The following is a 20,270-nucleotide window of genomic DNA, read 5'->3' on the forward strand; positions in this document are numbered from 1 at the left end:
ACTCAATCAGATGATTAGTGCAGTGCAGGACTGAATTCAGTATAGCTGGGCCAGATAACAGAAATATCACATTTTGTCAGAAGGAGAAAGGACACTCTAGACTCCTTTAATACTCACAAGTTATGTAAGAGACGTATTATATAAATCAGTGCAAGAATTAGAAAGTATTTTAAATTAAATTAGCTGATGCTGTCTCCTAGGATTGTGCTTTCCAAAGTCAGAAGACCCTTGCATGACCTGTGGAGACTGTTGTCTCTCTCCTATGAAGAAAAACCATGACCTGAAGGAAGCAGGGGACCATGGCTGCTTCCTCTCAGCTCTTTCAGAGCCAATAGATTCTTGTTTCATAAGAGAAGCCTGAAATTCAAACAAGGCTTTTGAGCTGGAGGGCAGCCTTTTCAGGTAGTCAGCAGCTGTGCTTTTGAGGCTGTGGGTTTCCAAATCCTTTTCAGTTTGTAGGGATGATTTGAATTCAGGCCTCAAAGTATGAACTGTGAGGAAAGATACTTTAGATTATTTTTTTTAGCCACTATCTTGTCTTTTTATTTTTTTTCCCAACTTCAATTTCAAGCATGACTGAGGGAGTGAAGGAGGAGGACAAACCAGCACTGGGGACCTGCCAGAGCAGACTGACATGCAGGCTGAATGAATGCCAGTCTGTGAGCATATCTTCTGACCAGTGTTTATCTAAATACACCCTTCAGATTACATATTCTTTCAAACATGGGCTCTTCTGTCATACTTCACTAATAAGAGAAACTGCCAGTGAGCTGAGCCAAAGGATTGAGGAGCAGGGCACTGCTTCTGGGGGCCAAGTCCTCTGCTAACCTTGAGCCAGTAACTCAGAGCCTCAGATCTGTCCCTTTTCACTCTGATCTGTCAGCAGTGGGAGTGCCTATTCCATCAGCCATCATCAATAGGAGACTTTATTTTATGTTGTGTGGATGGGGATCTAATGGGACACAGACATATCTGTGCTAGCTTTGTTCCCCCAGCCCACTACACTGTCATTGAAATGTCACAGCTTTTGTCACTGACAAAAGCCCAGCAGAGAAACCCCCAGGTATCACCAGTCTGGGGACTCAGCTAGTGTCCACAACAGGCAGTGAATAGACTCCCCCAAATTTGAGAGGCTTTGGATCTCATTCTATCCATTCTGCTTGTTGTTTTCACAGTTTTCCCTAGAAATGAGCAGCAAGAAAATTATTAGTGAAGGGGTGAAAATATTCCAGGTTAAGTTGCTAGCTCATGTATTTTCTAATCATTGAGTTTCTGTGCTGCTGAGCTAAGTCAAGGAGTAAAATCATGTCTCCAGACAAGTGAACAACATTTGTTAGAATTTGTTTTCTTTCAGCTTTGGCTTGTGAAGAGTTTTCTTTCCACTCTCTCTTGCTGTGCAACACTTTCCATTCAGTAAATTGTTGTCTTGCTGCAGACATAGCAATGTCCCAAAATAGCTTTATTCTTGAACTCATGTTTATCAAAACAAGTCTTTGCAGAAACTACTTTACCACTTTTTCCAACTCCAGTGGTACATAGTGGACTTTTTCAGTCAAACTTAGAGCAAATAGCTTGAAAGGGGCACTTCATTTTAATTAAGCTACATAAGATTGCATTTCTAAACACTCTGGCACTGAATCACTTACTGGAACATGGTTATTACTTACTGCAAAGCAATACTGTAGTTCTTTTCAGTATATACATTTGTGCATCATAGTAACACCTAAATAAATTAATCACATAGCACAGCTGTCCAGCTAATGATTAGAGGCTGCCGGACTGAGTCAAGGAAAAAGCAATGTAAAAACTGCTCCTAAATTTCACCCAATCACTTTTAAATATGATTAAGTTTTTTCTTTGAATTTAATGCTTTTGTCCTTTCAGAGCAGAAGAAAGTCATCTAGTAAATGTAAATTGGTAAAAGGTAAAAGGTAAATTGTTGGTATTTGCGACAATATTAGCTGGACTAAAATAGAGCACTGGGGTCTAAAAATATTACTCCTTATACCTGTTTGGATTTCCTATCCCAAGGCTGCAGATGTCTGAAACACGCTGCAATACTAGAGAGTCCTCTCATGGAATGTGATAAGCTTTTTGCAGCAAACTATATAACTTTCAAATATATTTCTGTTTTCTGTGTGAAATCAAATTGTTGGGGAAAGTTGGTCAGATGTGTAGAATGTTCTTCTGGACTTGGAGAGCTGGACTGGATGCAGACTTCTAAACGGGGCAGTCCACTAGCATGGCTGAAGATGTAATAGATACTTTGCTGCCTCTCCTGGATGTTTTTTATTGTCTAGCAGAGTTTGATGTGCTCTTCTATGGATGAGGGATGCACACATGACCATTTAGAAAGGCCACATCACAGCTGCCATGATTTTACACTCTTTGAAGTTACAAGACTGCCAATGTGTTTCAGCCTATTGCTTGTGTCTGAATTGCTCATTTGGAAAACCTGATATTTGCAATTTGATCTTGTAATTGTTTGGATTGGATGAAGCAGCTTATAATAGTCATGCTCTGTTTCTCATGTAAATCGATGCAGCTTTTTCAATCAGATTTCTAATGAAATGAAGAAATAGAAATTTGCTTGCATTTTTTTTCCTTTTTGGTGAAATGTTCTTGCCAGCAGGTCAGTTGGCAACAGCGTTTACAACAAATTTAACTTAAACATGGGCTTAGATTCTGCTCAGCTACTTTCTTAGGGCCAAAATTTCAGAAATACTTCAGATATTTCATTTGGCAAGCGGAAGTCTGAAGATGTATTTTCAAAGTCACACCAGCAGGTCTAAATCATGATAATTTTAAAAACCCAGTTTAAATCAAATTTTTTAAAAAAAATTCTACAGCAATCTGACAGGTGGGTAAAATCTGTTAAGGGGTGTGTGGGTGTGTGTATTTAAAAAGTACAAAATGCTTTTATCGGACACAATTTGGGTTAATTTCAGGTATAATAGTGAAGTTAGCCACCTCTCTTTTATTATCATGTGATAGTGAATTTTTTGTTTATATAACGGAAGAAACTTCTGTGATGTAGTACCAGATTTCCTGAGTTTCTCACAAAATTTGAATTAAAGCCAAATAATGATATTGAGCACTTAAGGTAGCACTCTACAAATGCTAACTCATTTAACTTTTGTGCACATATGTAAAGCAAATTAAAAGATAATTACTTATTCTGGTTTGTTTTTTTTTAAAAAGGGAAAACTATGTGTGTACAGAGCGACACAGAAAGGAAAATGTGAAGAGAGAAATAACTACCTTCCTGTCCTGAGTGAGCACCACAGTCTTTCACTCAGAAATATCATCAGCTTTACATTTTGCTTTGACTTTTTTAAAGTTTTCCCTTATAACAAGAGAAATATGTGCTATCTTCTTTTCTACAATTTTCTGGACATGTGCTCTGCCTAAGGACAGTGTATGTCCTTACAAACCAATTTTATCATGATCAAAGGGGTTAAAAAAGAAGGGCAAATAGAGCTGCTTACCAATCAACTGTCTCTTTTTCTGGGATTTTTTATCTTATACCCTGGAGTTTGGCCTAAGTATCTGATTATAAAATTAAACCTGAATCTTACCATTTGGAGAAGAGATTAAACCCAAGAATGTGACAGAACCCCATGAACAGCACTGATGTTTAAGCCATATCTTTTATTCTACATGGAAACCTACAGAAAAAATATTTCTGCAGCATGAGCTGTTCTGTACTTCAGTGTCTACAAGGTGATTCCCAAGTCAGCATTATTGTCCCAGATTTGCATTATTGCTGCATAGCTCATCTCACCCTTAGATTGTCATCTTAACAGAAGTATCTCATTTCCTTACATTGGCAGTTTGGGGTACAGGGCACTTCTGCACGCTTGTCCTCCTGTTCTGCTGATCCCCAATATTCAGCACTGATGGGGTCTGCTCTCAAACTTTTAGCTAACATCACCTTTGCAATTTCTTAGTGTGCTACCAATATTTCACATGCAAAGAGTAGCCCAGAAGATCCCTGTCAGGCCTGAAAATTTTGGAAGACACTTTTGATTTCAAGCACACTGAAAAAGAAGCTCCTGTAGAACTGATCAAATTCCAGGGTGGAGATGGGGACTGCAGTTTCCAGAACTGTTTGGAAACCCTCAGTCCATGTGTTTTAGAAGGAGACACAGCTGTTCCAGCAGGCCAATGCTTTTTCACTGAGATTAAACTTGGACACAGATATGCCAATAAAACTATTGATAAATTGATATTTGAAAAAGAAAATGAAGTTTTAGTGTGGTTGAAGTGTTAACTTCTAATCACAGTAGAAGATGGTTTCAGTTCAGTATGTATTTCATGGAATAACGAGTGCATTCTGTGATGAGAATTTTCTCTGTGGTTTTGGGACACAGGGAGCTGGTTTACACTGTGTATCTGAATCTGTGCTCTGAGCCCTCCTTGACTTGCTGGGCCTCTTGCTCCTGCTAATTCATTCCAAAGAGGGAAAAATCCTATCAGGTAATTATGGCAATGGGACACTGGGAGAGAATTTAAAGAATCTTGGCAAATGACTTGTCATTACTGCAGGCTCCAGAAGGATGTTCTCATAAAAGAAACCTGCAGACCCTGCTACTCTCCTGCACCTGCTTCTCCCCAGCTCAATTAGGAAACAACAGGGGCCTTTGTATTGTGCCATTCTTTTATCTCCTTGACATTGGTAAGGAAAAGGTTCAGTGGTTCTCCCTGCCTGAGAGCTGGTGCTGTGGAAGTCCTCAGGTTTGGCTGCTTGTGCTGTCTGCTGCTCAGACCTGCACACTGGACAGTCCATTTTTTCAGTCCCATTTCTACTTCTGTTTTTAAGGCCTACAAATTTCAAAGCTTCTTCTAGTTACAACTTAAATGCAATAATACGGGCATCTAGAAATTACTGAGGTGGTAGAATGAATACACTGGGTTATGCTGGAACTGGGAAGGTTTATCTGCAGAACTGCTTGTTTGATTTAGATTTCCATCATCTGATTGAAATTTTGAGTTTGAAAAGCTCAGTAGTCCAAAGCTCTGCCAAAATTGTGGTGTATCATCCAGTTTCACACTGCAAACATAATGTTGCTCATACAGTTTGATTACAGGACAGATGTCTAAATAAAAATGTGTTTGCTTCATATGGGTTTGAATCTCACTTGAATCTTCCCACAGACCTGAAGCAATTTCAAGCACTCCAGGGGTAGACCAAGCTCAGTTCTGCTGCAAACATTTGCCTTGCTGTAAGCTGAGCCTAAGTTGGAGCTAGAGGCACAATATTTTATTTTCAGGAGCAAACTCACAAAACACAAATTTTCTCTATTTTTAAAGCATCAACATTTGAAAAGTTTTACTGAATTTCTCTCTTTATTGACACACAGAACTTCCAGTGCAATGAAGCTATGTTTGAGGCCGTAGAGCAGCAGGACCTGGATGCTGTTCAGATTCTTCTTTATCAATACACCCTGGAGGAACTGGACCTGAACACACCAAACAGCGAGGGACTCACTCCTTTGGATATTGCCATTTTGACAAACAACGTCCCCATTGCCAGGACCCTTCTGCACGTTGGGGCAAAGGAAAGCCCACACTGTAAGTAAAGAACATAAATTGACTTAGATAATTGCTTGTATGAGATCAGTTCTGCTGTTGTTAATGAAAATCAATTGCACAACACACAAAAATTGGTTTTATCATAGATGATTACAACAAGAGTGCTGGAGGATATTTGCAGCAATATCTGCTCATCGAATATGTGCTCAGTAGATTTTTTTCTCTCTCTCAGATACACCAAGTAATCAATCATGTTGAGCTTCTAATGTGATTAACACTGGGGCAGCTGGGTTAATAGCAATCTTGAGAAAAAGATCTTTGAAAATATGGCAACAGGAACTCAGTGATTCAAAGATCGTGGTTTGGCAGAGTTTGTCATGAAAAACGAAAGGATGATGGGTTGTCTAGACTTTGCTTTTCTTTGATTATCCTTTTGATTTTGGCTATGCTGCCTTCAGGAGGCCGGTTGTATTGAAATCTATCATTTCCATTCCCCACAGACCCCTCACTACTAGTCTTCAAATGGCCTAAAATCCCACTTAAATCAGAATTTCAGAGAAAACCTATACACATAACAGACCTTCTCACTTTACTGGAATACCAGTATTGCTTATAACTACATATTGTAGTTATAAAACTTCTTTGTATTCCTTCACGGGCCTTTTTATGCCCAGTTTGTGGGTTGGAGGGTGACTTACCAACCCAATTAATCAACCATATACCATGACACAAACTCTGACGCCTTACGTGGGTCTAAAAATACCCCGATGTAAGAGAATTTGTTTTAAACTGTCAATGCCTATATTTAGGACATTCCCAGCAAGGCTATAATGAGACTGTGTTTGAGCGCTTCGGCCACTGCAGACTCTGCCATTAATTTGAAGTTAGTTAAATTAACAACATTTAGTGCTGGCATGTCAATCTCAGTGCTCCAGGAAATTGCACCTTGAGGCTACTAACATTGCCAGTTTTTTCACTGGAGAGTGTGTGTGCATGTGCATGTTGAGTTTTTTTGCCAGACCCTCAGTGTTGGTACACCTTTATTGCTTTTCTATATCCACAGCACTTATATTATCATTTATTCTGGCCTCCTTTAACCTTCCCTGGAGATTTTTGCATAGTGTAGCTGCTCAGTGAAAAGAGTTTTTTAGTTTTATATTTATTTGTTTATTTTTCTGTCATGGTTCATGACTGAGGCTTTAAAAAAAAGTGTGACAGCATTTAGAGTACATGATTGACTGCTGAAGCAACATTCATTAACCATGACAAATCTAGAGGAAAACACAGTCTTGAGTGTTCTAAACAGCAGTAAAAAAGACTAAACTAATTTTTCATTGACCTCATCTGTAAATAAATGCAGTCTGATGGCGAGCAGGGGCAATCATAAATTAGTATTCATTTCCTGTAATTAATGCAAACATGCCTATGAACACAGAGAATATGAATATATAACCACCTCATTTCCATTTCAAAATATACCCACCAAATTTCCACTTCACTTATCTTGATTTTTAGTTTTTCTGATTGAAATAATGGATGAAACATTCCCAGTAAAAAGCAAATGATCATTTTGTTTGGGTTTCTTACCTGAAGGGTTTGCAGTGGCTGTTTGAGAGTAAAATGCAAAAAGATATTTTCAGCCCTCAGAACAAAGGTTCAGAGCACCTTTGTGCGTGGCTTCATTCTTGTGGAACTGATGGCAGTCACCTTTTATTTTGTCCAGACTTTCTGCTCTGCTTTTCATACTCAACTAACCCTGTTCAAATTAAATCCTGTTTGTATCATCTCAGGGCTGCAGGAACATGATCCAGCACCCAGCAGGGGCATTTTCATTCCTCTGTGGTGGGCAATTGAGCAAAACTTCCTCAGGCTGAATGGGAGGGTAAAATCCTGACTCACCCAGTTTTGGGACTGGACACAGCTTCTCTTAATGTGATTAGAAATGTACAAGACAGATGTACAGAGCTGGGAAAAGGTGAAATGGAAGAATTCCTCATTCCAAGTGCAAACAAAAAACTTCCTTCACAGAAAACCTCTGCTCTTTCATTGTATATATTAGCTGCAGTGATCCAGCTGAAATTTCATTATAGCCTCTAACCTAACTCTGTAGAAAAGAGGATCTGGAGGACAGATAGTTTCCATCTGTATCACCTGGATTTCTGCCTGGAACAGCAGCAGATAAAGCAATAGAAAAGTAAAACTATGATCTTCATCTCCACATGGAACTCAGATTGTATAAATCTCAACAGGAACCCAACATCTTTTAAAAACAAAGTAACTAAGATCAGAGAGTAGAGCGTTTAAAATATTAATTTAGTTGGGGAGAAGACAAAGTGTTATCTTTTCAGTTACTATCATTCATCATATACTCATGGTTTGGCTTGTTCATGTGAACCCAAATAAAAATAAGATTAAAATTCCCACTGGCTGATTGGACATCAGAGACTCGGCAAATGTGGATCTGAGCCTTGATTAAACAGATAGAGCCAGATCCTTAGTGAGAACTTGAACCAATGCCAATGCTCAACCACCTGAAGCTCTGGCACATAAAATCTCCTTCCTCAGTCCTGTTGTGCTATCAGATGTGTTGCATGTTTATTGTAGGCATGGATCCAGGAAACCCTATCACCTCTGGCCTCCCAGTAAACAACAGTTCTGAGCATACCAGCAGGTTCCAGGGAGCCTGGCCATATGTCCCTGATGTCCATATGAAGAATGATCAAACTTAAGAAGGATGGCTTCAAGCCAGCTTCTGAAAGCAAAGTCTTAGAGACAAACATTCTTCAAAAACAACCCTTTGGATGTCAGAGGTGTTGAGTAATTCTTTGCTCTCCCGTGGCTGTAAAGATTCCAGGCCACTTTTCACATCAGTAGGGCTATTCTTAGACTCTGCTAAACTCTGGCTGTCACACTGTTATGAGAGACAGAGGCAAAAGTTAAAATGAGAGATTCAGGCTGAATAAAACAAACACCTTTTTTCACTATAAGGACAGTGAGGCAGTGGAACAATCTCCATCCATCCTGGGAAGTTTTCAAGACCAGACTGGATAATACCTTCAGAAACTCAGTCTGACCTCTTGGCTGAGCCTGTTTTGAAGAGGACTGGTCTAGTGAAGGTCCTTTCCAATCTAATTTGTCCCATATAATCCCAGTTTAGAAATAACACATTCATGTCCACATACATATTGCTCCTGTGGTGTTGTGAAAAACCTTTGAGAGCCTTGGTGCTTTATTATGGTACAGTTTTATGTTTTCAGAAATGTCTGCTGCTCCTGACTTGTGCAAGTGAATGATGGGTTCAGTCTGTGTAAGATTCCTGCTGTTCCTGTGAAAGACTTGGGGCAACCAATAGCCTGCCTGTCTCTACTTAGCAATTCCTCACTATTGCTAAGAGAAGCCACATGTGCCAGGGCACTGATTATGCCTTTAAATTAAGGCTATCTCAGAGCTCTTCTGCAAAAACCACCAAAGTGATTTCTGTGATTTCAGAATTCCTTCTCTTTTGCACTCTTCCCTGCGTATTGAAAACCAAATCAACACCTGCATTTATTTTCAAATCAAACATCTTTACAAGTCATACTTTCTAAACTAGAGATTGAACAATTTTAGGCTAAGAGCAACTCTGAAAATAGGATTTGATTCACCATATTTCACTGTATAATCAAGGGGCTTGTTAAGGAACTCAGGCTAAAATCAAACCTATTCTAGTTTGTAACCTATGTGTTCTTAATTTTCACCTTGATGTTCACCACAGTAGTTCACACAGAAAATCTGAACTGCTAAACATCAAATTAATGTTATTTTGAGCATGGGAGGAAAAAATCTCCATGTGGCAAGCTGCTCACTGCCTGTCAGAGGACTAATTAAATTCTCTGGACAAAACTGTATCACAAAAAGCTGGAAAGAGATCAATTTTTTACCAGCCATGGACTTTAGGCACAAAGAATTATTAATTTTGCCAATCAGATCTCTTCTTGTTTGTTGAAGTTTATATATTGTGTTTGTAACCAGTACAATCTCTTTTTTTTTGAAAGCAAATTTACGACATTATACCAAAGCAGAGGTTAGAGAGAGGTTATTATTTTAGCTTGGTTTTCATATTCTGACTTACAACAGATAGACAATTCTGGTCTAATTAAGACAATTTTAAGCATATGAGAAATACCAGATGAAAAAATGTGGAAAATTTATTCATGTTGTTAATAATATTTAAGTGGCCAGATCTTTAAGGACAATTAAAATAAATGCAATAATAGAGAAACACTACCAGAATACAACCTGACACCCTGTTGTTCAGGGTGTTGGTAGCAGTCAGATTAAATGGTGGCTGCAATTCTCCTGGAGTGACAAATGTGGTTCTGTTGAAGCAGTGGTCCTGTAGAAGGGCTCGATTTTCCTCTGAAGGTCCAGTGGTGGTTATGGAGGTCTTGTTCTCTGTGAATCCAGTGGGAAAAGGCTGCTGTGGTGTTCCAAACCTCAGTTCATATCCAGGTAGGAATGCTTGGTTCCTCCCTCGGGGTGGAGAATCTCTCAATGGTATAATTTTATCAGTCATGCAGTGACACTCAATGGCCCATTAACAGAAGATGTCCCTCAGAGTTATCAGGGATGAGTCAGGAAGGAAATAAGGAACTCTGCCCCAACTAGTTTCCACAGTTTATGAAGATGGTGATAGAATACCCACTTTTGGGTACAGCTTACATTGTAACCTAAGACATGTTCTGAGCACGGCCAAAATTTTGCCAAGCACTTCCTCTTTCCCTCTTTTCCTGTCAGTTGTGACCGTGGAGAGCAGGTCTGTGCACCTGAGCACGCTGGTGCAGGAGGCCCAGCAGAGAGTGACGGAGCTATCCGCGCAAGCAGCGAGCGAAGGGCTGGGCACGGACAGCGCCGAGAGGGAGAAGCAGCTCAGGGGCTGGGAGTGGAGGGCCAGGCTCTACCAGCGCATGAAGGCCGGCTACGAGCATGCCCGTGAGTATGTTGCCTTTTTCTCAACTTGGAAATGAAACTCGAGGCAATTTTAGTAAGCAGTTAATAAAAAAGAGGATCTTTATTTGAAAGCCTTCAGGGGCAGTTATAGAAAGATGACCACAAAAGCCCACCCCTACAGGGATGAGTATATTTTTATAGGTTTCAGGAAATTAGCATAATGGACAAAAAGCACCAATTAGGAGGATAAATGGTGATGCAATTCCACCCCAGGTCAAGCCTTTTCTCTGGAGTGCCCCCCTCGGCACTAGCTGTGCTCTGTCCATGACATGGATCTCAAGGAGTTGTTCTCAGCCTTGGTTCCCAGGAAGAACCAAGACAGCACTGGGACCCTACACCTCCCAGGGCTTGGAGCTCTGGAATTTGTTTTGTCTTTCTGCTTAAGGAAAGGCTCTGGAAAAGTACTGGGCAAACTAGCTACTCATACAATAGGCTACAGAGCCCCAAATTTATGTGTGGAGAATACAGGGAACATATAAAAGGAAAAAGGCAAAACTGACACCAAGTACAGGGAACAGCAAAATTCCAGGCAGGAATCTGCAGCTGAGAACCCTCTCCAAAGATGCTGATCCTCATGGCACTGCTGAGAGTGGGAGCTGGAGGAGGTTGGGATGGGGAAACTGAGGCACAAAGGTGAAATGGCCTTTCCAGGAGGGAGAAGAAAATGGGTGTTAGAACAATAAAGGACCAAATATCTGAAAGAAACAAGCACATGGCTCCTTAAGCTGCATAAAATTAATACAACATCCAACATCCCAGCTCTTCATTCAGGATGCAATGATTCTGCCCTGCTTATCTCTTTCCACATCTACTCCTGGATCTCATTTAGCATGTTCAGAATTTAAAATGGGATGCTGCAAAACAACATATGAATAGGCAGGAAGAAGGATGGAGACATTGGCCTTTTCTCTGTTGTAATTTGGTTACTTTTCAGAAGAACTTACTATTTTGGAATGGGATTGTTCTAAATATTTGATAAAACAGTGAAATTTCATTTTGCACATAAGTATTGTGAAAATGTAACCTTAACTTTGATAAGCACTAATCTTAATCTTGGTAGGCATTTCATCACCACAGCCACAAATTGAGTCACTTTAAGCAGTTGTACAAGTGAGTCTGTATCCAAATTAAATGGAATTTGGGCCCCAATGAAGAAGTAAACAGTCCTGAATTTTTTCTAGACACATGGATCTATTAGCTGTATCATATGTGATGAAATACAATAATTCCATTAACATTTTTAAACCACCTTTATATAAATGTACTCACAAATAATTTTCACAAACTTATTGTATGTTATTTCTTCAAGACAGATGTAGTGCTCCTTCTCTTAGATACTAAATACAGGAAATACAGAAATAGTGAAAGTTAATATACTGACTTTTTAAATCAATCCCAGCAGTAAGTCATGACATTTTTGTGTTTGATTTCTGAATTGAGTCTGATTGATATTCTGCAAATTAAGCTTTCTTTTTTTTCTTTTCTTTTTGTAAACAAAAATCTTAGACCTCAATTGTATTTTGGAAATATTACACCAAAAACAACTGTGGAATTTGCAATTTTTGAATCCCAATAACATAAAAATGTTTTCTGGTTTTTGATAAATTTGAATTTGTTAGTGAAACCATCAAGGTTTCATTAGCTCTTTGTGGTTTTGTCCTTTCCCTCTCCTCTTATCCACCCCAAGAGATTTATAGGGGCTTTTCATTGACATAATTAGCATGGATCTGTTTTATTGGGTTACATATATGCAGGAAGATATTTTTAACCAAAAAGGAGCCAAAAACCATGATAGAAACAAATGGTGTCTGCAGGATATTGTTAGTAGGGTCACTAATTAAAATGCTCAAAAGGCAGAAAACAAACACCTACAACCCAAAGCTCACAATTGCAGGGTGATTTTCAGTGGGTTCTTTGAAGACTCAGGAACATTGTTTGAATAGGATTTGTTGTGCTGAAGAGCTGATGTTTTCTCTTCTCTCCCAGGAGCCCCCGAGGCGCCAACCAATGTCTGTCTCATGGTAACGAGCAGCACATCACTCACTGTCACCTTCCAAGAACCCCTCAGTGTCAACTCAGCTGTGGTGACCAAGTATAAAGGTACTGGATTTAGACACCTTTCATTCCCCTTAACAATGTACAAAAAATTGAGGGCTAAGTGGCAAAGCTATTTATCTACAAGAGGTTATATTATGATGCAAGTAGTGTTTAAATGTAATTATTTTCCCAGTAAACAGGCATAGAAGTGGAATTTTCTTGAAAGATTACCCAAGGACAAAAATTTTATTTAAAAAAAAAGAAAAATAAATTAACCAAAAGCTTTCTCCATGAGTGCTTTGAAGAAGTTTGCTTGACTCACTGTGGTTAAGGCATCAGCTCAATGACTGGGTTGAGATGAGCAGTTACAAAACACAAACTAACTTTTGGTGCCTGTGGGCTCCTGAAACCATGTGTATCCTTGTAAAAGCCAAACCCACACCACCATTCCTTAAAGGAATGCCTCTGGAAGCTGAAACTTCTGGCACAGGCATCATACAGCCCAATTAATTAGCTATTCCAGGGCTGCCACATCATTCTTGGAAGAGTGATACATTTGGGGTGGCACCAGTTAGTTGCAAAGTGGAATGAATAAGAAAATGCTTCCATCTGAATAGCCCTGTTGAATAGAGATGGTTTTAAAACAGAATTTCTGTTCCACAGGAAATTCCAACATTACGAAAAAAAAAGCAAGTTTTATTGAAGATTAGAACAAAAATGCGATTTTTTAAAATTTCCTGTTTAAAGGAACTTTCAGGTTTTCTACAATCTTTGGAACAGTAAGTTCTTCAGCGTTCAGCACCGCAATCCACAGCCTTCAGCTTCCAGAGGGGGCATGAATCCTCCCACAGGGCAAGGACTGGGGATCTGAAGCCTCCCTGGCCCTGCCCAGGGGATTCAAGGAGTGGGAGCCTGAAAGTCCTCTAAGTTATTTCTCCCAGTTTCTCCCTCCATGCTTCCTGCTGTTTCTTTGTATTAGTCATTGAAAACTCCTTTCAGAGGAGCCTAAACCTAAAGTTTCCATCCTCACAGGCAGCTCTGTCCTGGCTGTGTGGTGGGAAGTCTGTTTCATGTTTCCATGGGGGGTGTCCCAGGGATGGTTTCAAGAGGAGAGATTCAGAAAGACTCCATCCCTCGAGGGCCCAGCAGCTCAGGGAGCCTTTCCAAAGGTGGGACAGGCAGTGCACAGGCTGCACTGGCACCAGCACAAGCTCCCAAAGCACTACAGGAGCTTATTTTGGAAAAGGTACATTATCTCTTTCCTTCCTCCTCCTGCTTCTGGTCACGGATTCCACTCATCACTGGCTATGTCCAGCAAAATAATTTTTTGCATTCTATGAAAAAAAAAAAAAATCCCAACCTCCCAGACACTACTGAGGCCATCAAAGTGATAATGCCCTGATAGCCTCAGTAGAAGGCAAATTAATGTATTACACCTAGTCAGCTGTGCAGTGCTGCAGGAAGTGTGATTTCCAAAAACATCAAAGCCCTTTAGAAGCCTAAATCTAATTTTCAGCAATGGGTTGTGTTGCCAGGAAACTAAATTTCATTTAAGAGCTTCCCACTGCCTGATTTACTTGTGAAAACAATACTTGGGCTCCTAAAACACCAAAGTTCTCTAGAAAATATCAGACTGTTCTTCGTAATAGTTGTATTTTAAATATCCCTGAAACATTTTCCACCCTTTAATTATAATGATTCTTGGTATGTTCACAGGAAATCTAAATCCCAAACAGAGCTAATTTTTAAAAATAATTTTGTGGAGGTTGCAGTACTTTTCTCTTGGGTATTCATTTGGATTGAGTCTGGTTTGTACCATGTCAGTGGTGTCCTGTTTTTGATAAACACAGCATTCAGAGAAATTTAATCCAACCTGACCTAACTTTCTGATCAGACCAGGTAGCACTGCCTTGTATTTTGAATTACCCTCACTCATGATCATTTTATGCTTTATCAAGTTGACAGTTAGTCTTGCCAGAATATTCTTTTTTAATCCTTTGTCCCAGGAGACTTGTATATTTATGGTTAGATAAAAAGAAAGATCATTAATAGCTCCTTTTGGTGACTTTCAGGAATTAATTAAGCACTGGTTGTAGAATTGTTTATTACATTATGGAGTGAGATTCTTTGTGCTACTTTGAGGGGTCATAAAACGAACCTTTCAAATGATCACTTGCAAGAATGATTAGAACCAGCTAGCAATTACTAGCCCTGAAAGGAGAGCTTGATAACAAAGTGTGAGGATCTTTTCAGTCAGATATATAAACCTCCGAAGCATTTTGCTAATTCAGGAACAAAACAAAACAAATTTCTTTTTTAAATGCTGTTAATGTGGTGGTTTTTTTCCCTCAATACTTTACCATTTCTTTTTCTAAGCAAATTAAAATTCAGGAGCATTTGCACCAGTGTTTAGGGAATACCTGCTCATTAACAGAAACTAATAATATTCTTTTCTCTGGACCTGAACTATAGGGAATAAAAACTGACATCAATTCTGTTCAGCTTAGTTTGGTTCCCTAAAAACAGTGAAAAACTGCCAATTCAATTTGTTCCGTGTCATCTTTCTTTTTCCTCTTTTTTCTTTTTTTTTCTTTTTTTTTTTTTTCCCCAAAGCTTTATTTGCCCAAATGTCTTTTAGAAACTGGGCTTGGAACATTATCTAACTGTCTGCTGTTTTCCTGTGTGTGATCTTTTCCCTTGTTAGCTGTATAACTTACAAATAATCATACAGGAGAATAATACTTTGCACTCACTCTCTAACCACTAAAACCATCTCACTTCATTAGGAGATTTAATTTTAACCACACACGGTGAATGGGTATTGACTTTGGTGTCCCAGCTGGATGGCAGCTCAGTGGCTGCATTCTGTTCAGCCATTGCTTTAAGGAGCCAGAGTATTCTTTACTTCCTCTCCTGGATTGTTGTTTAATGTTGCAGGCACCATCCTAATGGCTCCCTTCAGTTTCCCTCTGGAGAAGGCTGCAGCGTGGTGGTGGCTGACGTGAAATGATTCCTAAGTATATTGTAACTTAGTAAAGTGTTTTGAGGCTGGAAGCAGACAGGCATGGCATAAATCAATAATAAAAGTAATAATCTGCTCCATGCTAAGAAAGACTCCAAGCCAGAGACACCTCATCCCAGCCAGTTTTAGGAAGGATGTGAAGCATCACTGTAATATTGAGGGGAAAAAAACCCTTGGCTAATTGTGCCCTAGAGCCAAACTTCACATCCCACCATGGAAGTACTTAGGACCTGCTTTAGTTTTACATCTTTGAAAACACAATCAAAACGTTCCACGTTAACATACAAAACATCTTGCCACAGTTTGAAGCCAGGGAGAGCTTTCTGTTTACACCACCACACTGGTACTGCAGGAGGTTTTGTTATCCCAGAGCTGCAGCACTTCAGCCACCTCGATAAAAAACATCCCACAGCAGCATAATCAGCACTCAGACAGCCTGGAACATCCCACTAGAGATGGGCAGCAAGTGCTTACTGGGCTCTAAGAACTATTGTCTTTCACTAACCAGCTTTTTTGGGTTTGCATGTTCCACACAACACATACACATAAAGAAAGAAGGTTTTTTCAAAGAAAAAAATTAGAAGTAATGCTAAGTAATTTTGTTGCATTTATTTTCTGTGGATTTTAAATCTGATGATTATTTTACTTTTACTGTGAATAAGTATAGATAAGCCTCCTCTTACTGCATGATTTTTTCCCCATGAGAAGTAGCCATAATAATGCTGTGATACCAAAGTATAGGATAAGGAAGAAAAATGGACATAGTGCTGATACTACCTACTGGAAAGGATCACCATGCAATGAAAGATCTCGGTTTATATTTTATTTACAATTTTTAAACAAACATCTATATTCCCTTTTGAAGAAAAAAAATGAAACAGCTTGTATAACCCAAGTTGAGCTAATTTATTTTAGAGCCTGGAACTATTTATGTTTGAAGAGAGAGGAAGAAAGACATGTTTGATGTAGCAAACAAAGCTAATCTTCTCTGTTTGGTTGTAGCTGTGAATGCCAAGTTATTTTCCAGATAGTGATGCTGAGCTGTCTGGGCCACTTTAGCCCTTGTTACCTTTTTGTTTAGTTTGGTCTTTTAGCAGAGTATTCCATGTTTGTTAGAACTTCCCAGCTGCCTTCCAGGATTTCTTTTGGACAGAGAGAAGATTTTTATTTTCAGTCAGTGTAGCTCTTTAAAACACAACACAGAACAAAACAGGTTGGCTTAGATCAGGAAAGAAAGAGTCATGTTTTGCTTAAATTTTGAGAAAAGGTGGTTCCCTGCCTCCTTTCTTGCAAAGCACTTTGTGATCCCTTTCAGAATTTTTTTTGCATGAGAATGATTATCTTGGAGTCTCTGTTTCAGTCCTGGCTGGATATGCAGTAGCCCCAGGATGCTGGTGTCACACAGCTGCACGAAAAGGGTCAGTTCCAGCCCAGAACAGACCAGTACAATTCACTGTTGTCACTGGGAGTCTCAGTAAAGGGTGGGGGAGCTGCCTTTGCTCTCAGGATCAGCACCTGTGCTCAGGAGTGAGGAGCCTGGGCCTGTGTGACACCTGAGCTCCAAAGAAACAGGGATCTGGGATTCTCAGCTGGCTTCTCACCAAGGAAAATTTACATTAAAGATTTCAATGTGAAGAACCTCCAGGACTTTACCAGGACTGATCTATAAATTTTGTCTGATTCTGCATGTTTTAATCTTGGGGGTAATCCTTTCACAACCAAATAATCTCATCGTTTTGTGTGGGCTTCTGCTTGTCCCCATGATCACATACAAAACAGCAGATACCACATTTTTTAATTATGTGTTTGATATGTTTATCAAAAGCTGGCCTTACATGTTTGCCCAAATTTGGATTTATTCCATAGCAGGCTCCCTGCAGTGATCCTCAAAGACCTAAATATACAGATATATTGCTATATCTCTATATTCATTTCTATATATATCTTTCTCCACTTTGGTGGCAACGATCTGCTCCCACAGCAGTGTCAGAGTGGAAAGCAGCAAGCCTGTGCTTTCTTTGACTTGTAGAAGAACCCTGGAAATGAATGCTTGTGGAAGCGAGTCTTAAGAAAACAAAGCACTTTAATAATAATACCTCTGTGTCTCTAAAGTAGATGCTGTGTCACTGCTTGATTCTGGTCCAGTCCATAGAGGAACTGAGCAGCATTCTGCACTTGGTCTTGAACCCTTTCCACTTATTATTCAAAGTTTCTTTGTATATTTTGAAATTCATTCTCTCTTTTTTCAAAACAGTTCTTGCTCCATAAAAAGAAAAGAGAATACATTTCTTTGTAAGACATTTGAATTTATCCTGCTGAATAGGTGTGGTCTGATATTTTTTACAGTAGTTCATTTATGGCATTTTATTAGGTCTCCCAGGCGCTTTATTTGCACATTACATTTTGGTAGCTAACAGGACTGTGCAATTTGACTTCTATTTTTATGCCTAGCCAGTACAGAAATGTATAAAAGTTAAAACAAACCTTTCTATTTCTAGCTCCTCTCAATGTCTGTAGTATGTGCTGGACTTAACATAAAATTTAAGACCTACTATTATTTGAGTTTGTTATGTATTTAAAATCACCTTTGAACATGAATCACTTATTAAGTGATGGTGTAATTAACTAATGTAGCTAATCAAACACCAGTTACTCAGCTGAATCATTCTTTCCTCCTGCTTTGTGCTTTATAAGGATTTTGAACAGCAGCTCAGGATGAATAGCTATGAGAAAACCCAGACACACAGTCTCTGCTTTTGTCTGCCTTCATTTCTGAAGAAAAAGGCTCGTATCATAATGCTGTTGAATTTTAGACACTGCTTTGCCTTTTACATTCGCTTTGACTTACCAAAATTATTGAGTGTTTGGGGGTTTTTTAATTGTTTGTATGTGGCTGTTACAGCTTCTATTTCATAGGTATGGCTCAGAAGAGGTGAATTCCTTGTAGTCAGTGGCAGGACTGGGACTCAAGACTTTCAGCTTCTGTCTTGAAGGAGGTCAATGATTTAGCAGATATTTTGATTAATGGATTTGGGAATGAAGACTCACTGAAGATTTAAACAAAACCAGAATGTCTTCATAGGGTTTATGGCAAAGTTTCCCTGCTCATAGCTTCATCTTAAGTCTTCTCTGGCCCATCATGGACTTTCTTGGACCATTGAAAAGCACCAAAGGCCTTATGTGCCAAGGCCTGCCCAGCCCAAAACCTGATCCTGTTCTAGTAATCAGATCTGACCCCCAGAACTGATGCCTGTCTGTAAATTTGGAACCAGCTTGGGACCTGCTGCAAGTTCCTACCTCGTGTATTGAGCATAAACTGCAGGGTTTCCTGCTTCCATGCACGGGTGCCCAGTTAGTTCAGGCATGAACACCCCATCAGTTTGTGCACAAGAACCCAGTTAATTTACTAATGAACACCCAGCTGGTTCCCCCATGAGCTCCTTCTTAACCCACACCTGAGCACCCACTTGGCTCACTCCTGAGCACAGTGATGGACATGGAGGGCAGTTTGCAGTAGCCAGGGGCATCTGAGGAGTGGGAGGAGGTCAGGACAAGCCATGTGCTGCTCACAGCTGGCCTGGCCATGTCTCAGTGTGATGGAAAACCCAGCAATGAGTGAAAGCCCCAACAGAGATAAAGGAAGCTGACAGTAGGTGAGTGGGAGGACAAGTGTACTAAGTTCAGTCCAGAAAAGATGGTGGGAAGGTGTTCACTTAGATGTTTTTGTAATTATATTTACTTCCTCTCACTTTGAATTAATTATTGAAAAATTGTGTTAATTGGCAATTAATTAAATTAAGTAAAATCTCCCCAAATCAAGGCAGGTTTGCCTGCCACACCTGTCTGCATTTCTAGGGAAGGTGAAAGCTCTTTAAGTTACTGTAGAGATTATTTTATAAAGAAATAAAAGCCTTAAATATGGTTAATTAATGTCTATGCAGCAAAGTCCCTCTTCATATCACAGAGGAGCTAGAGGACAAGGAGTGGAATGTCATTAAACAGATTCCTTGAATCAGCCCCTGAGCATTTCCTCCCTTTGTTCCCCACACTTTGCAGTGCTCTGCTTTGCCTCCTGCATTGTGATAGATTACTTTTTTGTGTGCGTTTTCCCAGCTGCTGATTAATAATTCAATTTTAATGTCGTGTTTTGGGCCGAAGCTGAGCCTGCCCGTGTGCGCTTTGTGCCGACGATCGCGCGCGGCGGCTTCCCCGCGGCTCTGGCTGCACAGAGCACGGGAGAGCAACGCTCCCACTGGGAGGGGAAGCTTGCAGAATCCAAGCCAAGCTTTTCCAGGATGTGAAGCCTCTGCATAAGAACCCCATTTATTCTTCAATCCACTCTCACAGTTCTAACACATGTTCTCTCCCACTTTTCCTTCCATGGCCACAGTGGCGTATGTTTGTCATTTCAGGGCTGAGAAACAAATCTTGGCTGTTATTGTAATCCATTGTAGCTTTCTAACCACTGGCCCACATTGGAAGGCTGCATGTGCACCCACATGGCACATTTTCTTAGTTATTTATAAAATGTTAGTAAGAAATGTCATTTTCACTAACAGAGGAAAAAAATTCCTTCTTGTACTGGAATAGCTGGCCTTATTGCAAACAGATAGAGAATTGCTGGGATTTAGAAAACGCTAATCAAATACTTGAGAAAAAAGATCAATTTTTTTTTATATTCTCTTGG

The 20,270-nt window shown here is 39.7% G+C and overlaps 1 protein-coding gene across 5 annotated transcripts in view; it reads left to right on the forward strand.

Annotated features, from left to right (window-relative positions):
- ANKFN1 (ankyrin repeat and fibronectin type III domain containing 1) overlaps positions 1 to 20,270 on the forward strand; it is a 105,081-nt gene that overhangs the window by 44,436 nt on the left and 40,375 nt on the right. For 4 of the 5 annotated variants that reach the window (XM_039716454.1, XM_039716456.1, XM_039716459.1 and 1 more), the window contains 3 exons: positions 5,364 to 5,574; positions 10,312 to 10,506; positions 12,511 to 12,624. In XM_039716454.1, the coding sequence (XP_039572388.1) occupies positions 5,364 to 5,574; positions 10,312 to 10,506; positions 12,511 to 12,624 (520 nt within the window). Of the gene's footprint in view, positions 1 to 5,363; positions 5,575 to 10,311; positions 10,511 to 12,510; positions 12,625 to 20,270 lie in introns of those variants that run through there. The other variant, XM_039716458.1, reaches the window with a different exon arrangement.

The sequence above is a fragment of the Passer montanus genome, unplaced genomic scaffold, assembly GCF_014805655.1.
Source record: "Passer montanus isolate IOZ18808 unplaced genomic scaffold, ASM1480565v1 scaffold35, whole genome shotgun sequence".
In the NCBI taxonomy this organism is placed as follows: domain Eukaryota; kingdom Metazoa; phylum Chordata; class Aves; order Passeriformes; family Passeridae; genus Passer; species Passer montanus.